Here is a 12,428-nt window from a genome sequence, read left to right as displayed (position 1 = left end):
TTACAGCAGATGGGAGTACCCACAGAGCTCATTTGGGGGGTCATGGCATTATACAGGTCAGTAGTGGGACATGTACGCACCTCAGAGGGTCTATCCACACCGGTTCACTCAACTATTGGGTGAAGCAGGGTTGCCCGCTCTCTCCTACTCTATTTGGTATGTATGTGGATGAGGTTTCTAACTACATTGAGAGAGATGGTAATAGAGGTGCACAGCTGGCAGGGACATGGATTCCACTATTGTTATATGCTGATGATATTGTGTTGATCTCCGACTCTCCAAAGGGGATGCAACGTCACTTGGATGCTTTGCATAGGTTTGCCCAGGAAAGTGGATTGTCCGTCAACCTTGGTAAAACCAAGGTCATGGTATTTAATACCACCCCACAGTGGATCAGGAGGTCAGCGCTCGCATTCAAATACGGCCAGGAGACAGTGGAGTATACAGATGCTTACACTTACCTTGGAGTGGTTGTTAGTGGGCCAGCATTTTCATTAAGGAGGGCAGCAGAGACTAGATTGACCAGAGCCCATGCAGCATTGGGTAGATTGGAGAGGATGTGTTCACAGGTTCAGTTTCAGGAGCCTCGGACGAAGCTCTGGCTCTTTGACACTTTGGTGGCTTCTGCATTGCTTTATGGAGCTGAGATTTGGGGACCTTCATTGAATCATCACGGGAGAGCAGGCCGCACTGATGGATAGGGGAACATGGAGAAGCCTCCGGTCTCTATGATCTCGCGGCTCATTAGAGCTAAGGCTTCAGTACCACGTGCTATTGTCCGAGCAGAGCTAGCTGGCCCCCCTACTAGTGGTTGAGGCGCTCACCAGATCTGTCTCCTTCAAACACCGCATGTGGGAACTTCCCAGAGACAGATATGCCTGCCTTGCACTTGAGTCCTCTCGACAGTTAGCCATGCAGGGAGATACAGCATGCTGGTATAGGGAGATGACATTATGGTTTCAGGCGCATGGATTCAGCATAGACAGATTACCTCCCTTCCAGTACTCACTGGATGCACCCTCTCTGACTCTTACACAATCCGAGATCACCGGGCTCATCCACCAAAACCTGACTTAGCTAGACACAAGGAGGACATGGATACAGCCAACGCAGAAGCTGGGCACGAAGATGGCTTTCTACAGAGAGCATCTTCTCCAGCTTACGGAGGATGGTTTTGTGACGAGGCCCAGATACATGGACACCCACTTGTCTCATGGGATACGATGTGCTATTGGCCAGCTACGCACATCTTCACACCAGCTGCGCATCGAGGCTGGGAGATACAACGGAATACCAACAGAGGCCAAGACATGCCCCCTATGTGACATCGAGCCTGAGACAGAGTTGCACTACACATGCCACTGCCCCGTCTACTACGAGATACGAAGCCGCTTCCATTGCTTGTTCAGAGAGGGCTTTGGACCACTCTCCAGAGTCATGCGGTATGAGGATCAGGTATGACACCAGAGGCACACTGATCGACCGAGCGACCAAGCTGGGGAGATCCAAACGCCCACGACTACGGAGGACTACACAACATCGCCGGAGGCTGCATCAGAGGATTCGGATCACTTTGGCCCGACATGCACGACGCCCGGTCAGACTACTGACCATGGAGGAGATTGATGAGATCCGCCAACGACCGATGCTGGATCTCTTGTGATCTAGCTATCCCAGCTAGCTGCTTAGTTCACACCTAGCAGTTTAGGATTCCATAGTATTTTATTTTGTCATCTTGTTACTCTGACTTTGTATCAGATCCACCACATTGTAATTTCCTGGTCTCATAGGTCACTTCGGCCTTTTGAAGACGTTAATATAACATTTCATCTCTCTCTCTCTCTCTCTCTCTCTCTCTCTCTCTCTCTCTCTCTCTCTCTCTCTCTCTCTCTCTCTCTTTTGAAGTACTAAAAGCGTTTCCAAGTGTGTAGTTTGCAGCTTTCTGTGTTTCCGTCTGATCACTCGCCGGAAGTGATTACAAATGTGGTAAACACTATCCAGGTGCTTGATGCATCTCCTAGTAAAATACAATGTCCGAGAGAGAGAGAGAAAGAGAGAGAGAGAGAGAGAGATCAAATGAAATGTTATATTAACGTCTTCAAAACGCCAAAATGACCTACAAGACCAAAAGGTTACATCCACGTGTGACTCTAGTACAATGTCTCGGGAACATAAAAATAAAAATGAATGAGGGTACCTAGAGTGGGTAGGTATGTAAGCCTACCCTATATCCTCATCAGCATCACATAATACATCATCTCAAAACATATGGGGAGGGGTACAATCACATGAGGGCTAATGAGGTGTACAATGGAGAAAGTATACAATGGTTTACAATCACCAAATATACAATTGCATAAAGCAACTTAAACAAGATTTTAGTTCGCCACAGATGAAGTCAACCAAATTTTCAACTGCAAGAGTATACCATGACCTACTCATTTTAAGGCATCTGAGGAAAATCTAGATGGATATAGGGATATGCATCAGCTTCCATATAGCAGCCATCTGTAAGAGTCATATTTTTGCAGCTGACGATGAACAATATATAATACACACCTTCGAGGCAAAGTTTAAGACAAAAAGGAGAGATGCGACAGGAATCTATAGGTGAGATAAATCATGAAGAATCCCACATGGACACAAAGCAAAAGATAAAAGATTCAATCAAGGAGACTAGTGACATGCAGCCGAGGCATAAGTGGATAATTGCTGCAGATGGTCTTTAGAAAATGTTGTTGTGCCGCCTTTACATATCACCATTGCCACTTCAACGAAGCCCTCGAAGTAGACACAATGATTTATGTTTATACTATACACATAGAGGCAACAGACTTATCATAGAATATACTACCAAAGGTCATTAAAATAAAAATGACAGTAGGCATAGCGCACTAGCACTAAGAGGAGAGCACACAATGCACAAGAGGTATAACATTTAATGAGGTTCCTTAAGCAAGGTATGCATTAGCAGTGAGCACCCATGAATGAATATATGCCTCTTATCTTTGGGTTGATCTTAAGTTTTTCATTCAATACTTTGTTCTTCTAGCTTACTCTAATCCAAGAACAATACATTTATAAAGGTACTTCAAACTTTCCATCTCTTACACATTTATAGATATCACATGAATAAAGAAAACGCACCAATATGACCCAGCATAAAATCAAAAGCCTTCTTTGTTTCATCACGACCTTCAGCACCTCTATTTTCATTGACCTTTCGTATAAAGCGTATATAGCATCTCCTGCCAACCAACCAATAATATGTTTTAGGAAACTTGCAGCCTAGAATAGGTTTCATGAACAGTGTCGATACAAAAGCACTCAAAGGCAATATACAAGAGAAGTTTGTAAGGAAAAAACCCCACGGATAACAGCACAAAGTACATAATCCATAAATAACTCCACCTGGGAGTAAATCACCAATCATCGAAACCAATATTAAAACAATTCAAATCGGCACCAAGACACGTTTAAAACAGACACCATCCATTTCAAAAAAAATCCAAACAGGATCAACCAAACAAGTTCTCAAACAAAATTCAGAAAACTGCTAAATCAAACTGAAAGAGCATTCTCGACGTCAGTCGAGCTCGAAAAGACGATTGGCTTTCCATTCTAAGACCTGCACCAAAAATTATGGTTAGGTTTCTTCAAGAAATTTGTAGCCGACCTCAGCATGGTGCATAAGCTCTTGAATGGTCCAAACTGGCTTGGACAAACAGTGATCCCGTAGCGGTGATCGTAGTCTGATGATATAGCAATCACACTCGGCCTCCATCGGTTTGAGAAGAAACACCTACTGAGAAATGTCGAGAAATTTCAAGTTGTCATCTGATAGGGTTTCGTGGCAAGCATTTCAAGATACCCCAAATTGGAAGCGCCATCTTGCTCTTTGGTAGGACCATATACTTTCAGAAAAGCACACGACTGAAGCTCTGATACCACTGTAATGGGAGGACACCATGTGCCAACGGAAAACAATGGACGAGACAACTTTTAACACTTCAAAACAACTGAACTGAGAGAGAGAGAGAGAGAGAGAGAGAGAGAGAGAGAGAGAGAGAATGTACAACATGCAAGATGGGGAGTAGCGGGGTTCCACCCCAAGAGAGCACTGGCCCCAAACTCTGGCGTCCTTTTCGGTATTTCTTTATATTGCTTGAACTCAATACAACGGCGGTGTCACGTGTTTGCACCTTCATCGGGAAGAGTGTCAGATAGTGAGTCATGGCCACATATTTAAAGGCCCTTGGCTTGGAAAAGCAGTACATCAAAAGCTACAACCTTAAAGCATCTGACTGGCAGCATAATTTTAGCAAACCTCTACCGAACGCCACATCAGCATGAAACGTAGAATTCCGTACACCTGCCTCATCAGCAACCTACAATGCAATTTGTCACAAAAATACGGAAGCGTAAACTGACTTTTAATGGCACTTCAAATACTCAAGGGAGGGAGAGAGAGAGAGAGAGAGAGAGAGAGAGAGAGAGAGAGAGAGAGAGAGCTTGGGGGCCAGAAGATGGACTGGTCCCCCCCCCCCCCTAAAGAGAATATCTTTATTACTTTACAAGCACAAGAATGGGTAAAAGTCAATCCTCTATTCTTTCTTTGTTCCTTTTCTCCTTCTGACTGAGAGGGTGAGAAAACTACACTCTGACTACTGAGAGGATTTTCCCTCAACTGTGAGATTTTGGGAAGCTCTAGTAAGCGAGAGTCTATCTTCCACAAAACTCCGCGAAAGCTCTCAAAAATGAGTCTACCTTCCGCTAATTGTGTCCCTTAATGCATAATCATTCCTGCAATAAAAACAAGGGAGAAACGCGCAAAATGCACGCACACATGCTTGCTGTAATTTTCTGCACATAACCTAAAAATATTACCTGAGCACATTCCAATGCCGAAATAGAGACCTTTTTTGCGATGGAATCGCACCAAACTTTGTGTACGCGTAGTATAGGTAGAGAAGCACTAGTTTCTATGAGTACTTTGCTGAAATTCACCCTAATAGAGGTGGTTAGAGGCTGAAAACAGAGAATTTACAGCAGCTAGACGTGAGAGAAAGAGAGTTTTCTTCTACTTTTTGCGATGAATCTTCCCCATAGCAGCCTATGATCAAGAGTGTTCTAGGTGATGGGAGCTCCAAGACTCCACATACACCACAAGGGCTGATTCTCAACCTTCCATGGAGAGCTCGGGGAGGGGGGGTAGGTGCACTGCCAACCCGAGAAGAGGGGGAGAGGGTGCTCTTCTAAAGCCAGCAAGAAGAGGGGGCGCTAGAAGATGAGGAAGGGTGAGAGTGAGCCACTTTGCATTGGTAAGTGTGCCAAGTGGCACACTTACTTAAAAACCATTCAACTTTCACATTTAAAAGTTCCTACGCTACTAATGAAATGTGCAAATTAACTCACAACCGCACACATGGATGCTACTAATGAAAACGTTAGCTCCCCAACACAATGCCGTACCGGAACTGCTCTGGCATTACCCTGTTGCACTTGTCCGGCCATTTGGTCCGGGCGGCACAAACAATTTAAATTAGTTTAACTGACTTATCCTAAGGCCTTAAAAATAATCCAAGCCTTAGGATTATTGCTCTTAAGGACCCCATCTCATTCCTATGCTTGCACCGATGCTTGCACTGACGCGCATATTTTTCTGAGCCTGAAATCTGAGGCTACTATCTACCCCTTATTGAAAACCCGATTTCCCAATCACTAGGGCTTAGGGTATTTTCTGTCAGGATCTCTCTGAGGTGCTTTGGCCCAAGTTTAGGCGTACTTGAGGCCCTAGAACTACTAGTTCTATTCTGATGTGCACACAACTAATTAGATAACTATTTTCTCATAAATAAATTAATTATTTACAAAGTCCGACATTGTTACATTCCTCTTGGTTCTAAATAGTTGACCTCAACTGTAGAGCGTCGACATAACTGTGCAAGATGTCTAGGTAGTCCTTGAGATCGGATTCGGTCATCTACTTTACATCTAGAGGGGTGTAATTCTTGAACTTAACTAAATACTTTCGATGTAGTCTCCCGGACTTTAGTTGTCTCTCGGAGAGGTGTATTATATGTTCTGGTAGAAGGATTTCCTCAGTCTCTTCGACTTCTGGAGGATCTTCTTGTACTGGAGCCACTGGAGGAGGACAAACATATAGTCGGAGGAGACTTACATGAAAAGCATTATGGATGCGCCAATGAGAAGGCAAATCCAATCTCAAAGTCACTTCATTGACTTTATCTGTAATCTTGAAAGGGCCGTAAAATCTATGGGAAAGTTTTACAACCTTCCCTTTTTTGATCTACAGAAAATTGGGCGCTGAATTTTAAGCTTGGAAGAGGCTTCATTTGGTTTTTGTCACAAGTTAAGAGCTATGGAGTGCTTTCTTTCCCTCCCATGTGCAGTGTGGTGCTAGGAGTGATGCCCTGCACGCTACACACTGCTCTCTCCCCCCTACGTGCAGTTATGTGATGCCCCACAAGAGGGCTCTTCATTTGACTGATGTACAGCTGTGTGGGTTCATGCTTTTGTGCTGAGGCAAGAGCCTCCTTGAGCAAGAACAGGGGTAGCTAGCTGCTACTCCAAAGCAGGCACCGGTGAGGGTTATAACCTCACCGTACAGGTGCAAATTCAGCGTTGTGTATGCGCAGAAAATTGACTGTTTTTCAGCCATACGGACGCCAAAACTCTTGGGAATCGTGCCCCACTGGCAGAGGACAGCTAGGGGACTGTTTGGGGCTGAAAACGGGGCAAAAACCAGTAAATACAGCAAGCTGAATTTACTGTTTTGGGCAGGAATCAGAGGGTTTACACCAGTGCAAGTGAGATCCAGCAGGGGAATTGATTTCGCGCAAGTTCAAGGGCTGTTATGCTGCCGAAATTTGGCCAAATCAGGTAGTATCTAGCGGGATACAGGTAAAAGATTCCCAGGACTCTACTTTGTAATTTACCCTCTCAAAGAATAAAGAAATACCAAAAGGGGCGCCAATTTTGGGGCCTACAGGTTGTCGGCGTCTGCTCGGGGCATTCTAGCTTCTGAGCCGTGTGTGCAATTAAGTGTTAACCCCCATTGCAGGTTACCTTTGCAAAGTGCTCTGTGTGTGTGTCTAAAGTAAAGAATTTCGGGTGAAAGCCAAAGCCTACCGCCCTATGGGCCGGTTTCATGATCGTCTTCTTAACTGGAAGGAAATGTGCTTGCTTACTGAATCTATCTTTTATAGTCCACATTGCATCATTTCCATTCTTGGATCTAGGAAGATCCGTAATAAAATCCATGGTAGTACTTTTCCATGGCGTGTTAGGCACAAGGAGTGGCTGAAGCTTGCCATAAACTTTATGTTTGTCATATTTTACTTTTTGGCATACTAAACACTAGCATATATATTTATCAATGTCCACCCTGAGTGTTGGCCAAAAGAAATATCTTTTGAGAGCACTAGTGGTAGCAGCAATTCCCTGATTCTCGGCATAAGGAGAATTATATGCTTCATCCGTCACCTTATGTCTTAAGGGCTAAGCTATGCATATTGCTTGTTGATGATAGTGTATTAATGGAATAAGGTGGCCTTAAGTGACCAGCTTGAAGATCTACCCAGATTGTAGTGAAGTCTGGATCTTGAGGATACATCTCACTAAGAGATTCTAGTTCTTGATGATAAATAGTTGTCATTGCATTGATCTTTGGACGCCTGGAGAGAGCATCTGCAACCGTATTCTTTGTTCCAGAAGTGTGTAAAATCTGAAAATAGAACATTGAAGAAAGTTGGCCCATGTCATCTGCTTTTCTGATAACTTTCTCTTTGTGAGAAAGTAGCGAAGACTCTGATGGTCTGTGTCTTGATTATAAAATCAGCTCCTAAAAGATAATGTTTCCAAATGGAAAGAGCATGAATTACTGTCATTAGCTCTTTCTCATAAATGGAAGCATGCAACTCTGCATCTCTAAGGCACCGGCTTTCGTAGGCTATGGCATGACCCTCTTGGTTCAAAACTGCTCCTACACAATCTCCAGATGCACCGCAGTACACCTCGAAAGGTTTGCAAAGATCAAGGACAGTGAGAACAAGTCCCTAACTAGATATTTAAGCTTTTCAAAAGCTTGTTTTTGTCCAGATCCCCAATGGAATGGAATCGGCTTCTTCGCCAAATCATGAAGAGGACCCGCTATGGCGGCTAAGGCTCGAATGAAACACAGATAATAGGAACAAAGCCCAAGAAAACATTGTACGTCATGTACTGTAGTTGGTGTAGGCCGTTCTACGACTATTTGAATCTTATTAGGGCCCATTCTCACCTGGTTGTGAGATACTATATGGCCCAAATAGTGAATTTCTTTTAGAAAGAACTCACTCTTCTTAGCATTCACAAATAATGTGTGTTTACATAGTTCTTCAAACACTAATACGAGATGTTTGTAATGTTCTTCTTCCGTCTCTGAGAAAATTAAGACATCATCGAAGAAGATCCTGTAAATCTTCTATTATATCCATCATTTTATTGAATGTGGCTAGTGCATTAGTGAGTCCAAAAGGCATCACTAAGAATTCATAAAACCCGAAGGTTGTTCTAAATGAAGTCTCATGCACATAATGAGGAGCTATGTGGATTTGATGATACCCGCTCTTCCAGTCTATACGACTAAAGACACTTGCTCCTTGTAGCTTATCAAGAATATCATCAATCCAAGGGATTGGAGATCAATTCTTGACAGTGATCTAGTTTAAAGATCTATAATCTATGCACATGCGGAATGTGCCATCCTTTTTCTGTACTAGCAAGACAGGTGAACAATATAGAGAACTAGGCCTTATTAGACCCTTCTCCAAAGGTTCATTGACATGCTTGAGGATTTCCTCTTACTGCATTAGACTAACTCGATAAGGGGGCTGATTTAAAGGAGAACTTCCTGGGATCAAATCAATTGTATGATCCTCAGGTCGAGAAGGTGGGAGTACATTTGAAAGTTCATTTGCAAAACAATCTTCAAAACTTTCTGGTAACTTAATTCTATTTTGCTCTAAAGAGTGTGGTTAGGGGCTGAAAGCAGAGAATTTGTAGCAGCTAGGCGTGAGAGAAAAGAGAGTTTTCTTCTACTTTCCACGATGAATCTTCCCCCACAGCAGCCTATGATCAAGAGAAACCTTGTTCTAGGTGATGGGAGCTCCAAAACTCCACATACACCACAAGGGCTGATTCTCAAGCTTCAATGGAGAGCTCTGGTGCGTAGAGCACGCTCACTTTAGGGGGGTATGTGCACTGCCAACCTGAGAAGAGGGGGAGGGGGTGCTCTTATAAATCCAGTAAGAAGAGGGGGCGCTAGAGGATGAGGGAGGGTGAGAGTGAGAGTCACTTTGCATTGGTAAGTGGCACGCTTACTTAAAAACCATTCAACTTTCACATTTAAAAGTTCCTAGGCTATTAATAAAATGTGCAAATTAACTCACACCTACACACATGGATGCTACTAATGAAAACGTTAGCTCCCCAGCACAATGCTGTACCGGCACTGCTCTGGCATTACCTGTTCGCACTTGTCCGGCCATTTGGTCCGGCACAAACAATTTAAATTAGTTTAACTGACTTATCCTAAGGCCTTCAAAATAATCCAGGCCTTAGGATTACTGTTCTAAGGACCCCATCCCATTCATGTGCTTGCACTAACGCGCATAATTTTCTGAGCCTGAAATCTGAGACTACTATCTATCCCTTATTGAAGACCCAATTTCCCAATCACTAGGGCTTCATGGTATTTTCTGCTAGGGTCTCCCTCCCAAGTTTGGGTGCAACTGAGGCCCTAGAACTGCTAGTTCTATTATGATGTGCACACAACTAATTTATAACTATTTTCTCGTAAATAAATTAAATATTTACAGTGTCTGACATTGTCACACAATTTGCAAGCATTCATACAGCTGCCACGTCATCAGTCCAGCAACGCAAATTGCGGAGTGTCTCTACAATAACTGCCACGTCATCAATTCTCCACGCAATGTTTATGTGAGTGTCTTGCATTATTTTAAACCTAATCACTTCGGCCCATCAGAAGGGGTCCCAATAGTTGGTATAAGAACCCCCCCCCCCCCCCAAAACGAGGATCTGCAAGTTGGTGAGAACTTCTGATCTTTAAGGGTTTAGGCCCCTCAACCAAGATCTGCAAGTTGGCTAAGGTCTTCAATGGCTTGACACATGTTTGTGACACAGCTCTCCTACTCAAAATGTGGGAGAGGAAGGACACCACTCGTCTTAAAAAAATGTAAATCATTGGCAGGCACCAAAAATTTGAGGTCTCTAACTACACTAGTCTCCCCATCACATCATCAAACTGCTATATGATATGTATATACTATGAAGTACTCATATCCAATATCCTCTATATGTATAGAAATATGATGCCACAAGGACTTCCTAATCATAGAAAACTCCCATGGATGGCCATGTCTTGCTCAAAAACGAGATTGTGCATCGTAGCTACACTCAAGGCGGACCATATCTCTGAGAAATTGGCATCAAGAATAGGTCTCAGTAGAGGCTACACTTGTCACAAGTGATGATGTGCCATGACCAACTTGCAAAGAAATGGCCAAGTGGACAAGCGAAACTGAACAGACTGAACTCATGAAGCACCGGTTGTGGGACTCGAAACCCTAAAAGACAAAAGCTTGAATCCTGAAAGAGATTTTCGTAAAATGCATTGACATGCTAACGTGGCAGATCGTACGGCTGCTGATGTGGCAGGGCCATATAGAATTTCCGCGATTTACGTTGCAAGTGTCACATGGCAGGCTGTACGGAATTCCACAAATTATGCTGCATTTGGGAGTCTCCAACGTGAGCTTTTGGGATCAACTGCTTTTGGGCTTAGTGCTTTCAACTCGCTTGCTTTTGGGGCTCTGCTTTTGGGCATCCCTTGTAAGAATAAAAGAGCCTCTGGGGCCTCACTCTGCAGAGCATCTAAACGCAGAGTTTGAGAGCAGAGGTCCCTCGAGAGTTGTACTTTGCAATGATCAATGATAAAGAAATACCGAAAGGGGCGCCAGGCCGTTGTGCCATGTCGACTCCCTCTCTATTAAATTCAGTGACTTTGAAGTTTCTATTGGTGTGTTGCTATTGTTTCTTGCTTGGGGTGTCCAAGCCTGTTACAATGGTATCAGAGATCAGAAAGATTCTTCTTCTACGAAGGATCCGATCCCTTTTGCAACACACACAGGTTTTTGTGAAAGAATCTTTGTGCCCCGACGCCGGACTTATTAGACACTCCCACCCTTCATCCATCGTGCATCGGGCGCGCTCCCGTCTTCATCGCTATGTCTTAAAGAGCATAAGCCATAAAGAACCCCAAATACACATGGTTTTTTGAAGAGAATCTAACAGAGATAACACCTCTCGATGGGTAGGCAAAGAAAAGTTGAAATCCTGTCCAGGAATTGAAGAAAGAAATGAAGAATTGGGCAAATTTTTCTGAAGCGAAGTTTGCCAAAGTGGAGTACAAACGTCAACTGCAGGTTGACACGTGTGTGAAAAGATTGATGAAGTACCCGAGGCTCGAGAAACACCTGACGATTTACCTGATGGATGAGATTCGCTCGAGATGACGTGAGGCCATTGATTCTCCTCTCAAGTCGGGAAGAAAGTTGAAAGGACAGACGAATGCAGAAAAGCAGAAGTTGTGCATCTTACTTGGAAGAAATTGAACGGACACGGTGATCTACTCTGTTTTTTTGCAGAGAAACACTTGCAACGTGTCACAAACTGATGACGTGACAGTGCCCACACACACAGACACAAGCTGACGTTGCAACCAATACGGACGGCTCATTGAATGCTGACGTAGCTGTCCCCCTGATTTTGCGGCAGAAATTGCACCGGAGTTTATGCTGATGACGTGGCAGTTCGTATGCTGTACGTACGTTGTACAGATCTCCGCAAATTACGCTCGCTGATTTTCACTAGCAGCTTTTGACCATAATGCTTTTGAGATTGAAGCTTTTAATATTAAAAGATTTTTGGGCTCTACTTTTGGGCATCCCTTGTACCAATAAATAAGTGGGCTAGGCCTCATTACTCAGAGCATCTGGACGTACAGTCTGAGAGTGAACGCCTGTCTACTCTCTTGTACTTTGAACACAGATTAATATAAAAAGAAATACCGAAAGCCAGTCTTTGGGACCAATACCTCTGGGCATGGAACTACGCCGGGCCGTGTCGTCTTTGTGGACTGTTTTGCAGTGAATCTTTGTTGTGTCACGGTAGAATCTTGACTTGGGGTGTCCCAAGTTTGTTACAGTGATATTAGAGCACGGCCAATTTCTCTTCTACTGTCACCAGCGTGTGACTACTATCTATCCTTTTTGTTGATTTCTTTCTTATTATTTATTTACTTTCACTTTTTGGAAACACCCCTCGGGAAATCTAACTGCCCT

General features: G+C 43.7%; 1 protein-coding gene across 3 annotated transcripts in view; it reads right to left on the bottom strand.

The window, feature by feature from the left end:
* Positions 1-12,428, bottom strand: part of CSTF77 (Tetratricopeptide repeat (TPR)-like superfamily protein) — a 130,218-nt gene that overhangs the window by 93,462 nt on the left and 24,328 nt on the right. For all 3 annotated transcript variants that reach the window (XM_086499373.1, XM_086499374.1, XM_086499372.1), the window contains exon 4: positions 3,148-3,248. In XM_086499373.1, the coding sequence (XP_086355499.1) occupies positions 3,148-3,248 (101 nt within the window). The remainder of the gene's footprint in view (positions 1-3,147; positions 3,249-12,428) is intronic.

The sequence above is a fragment of the Adiantum capillus-veneris genome, chromosome 25 (assembly GCF_014529385.1).
Source record: "Adiantum capillus-veneris isolate H3 chromosome 25, ASM1452938v2, whole genome shotgun sequence".
Lineage (NCBI taxonomy): Eukaryota > Viridiplantae > Streptophyta > Polypodiopsida > Polypodiales > Pteridaceae > Adiantum > Adiantum capillus-veneris.
This window is presented reverse-complemented; position numbering and strand designations above follow the sequence as displayed.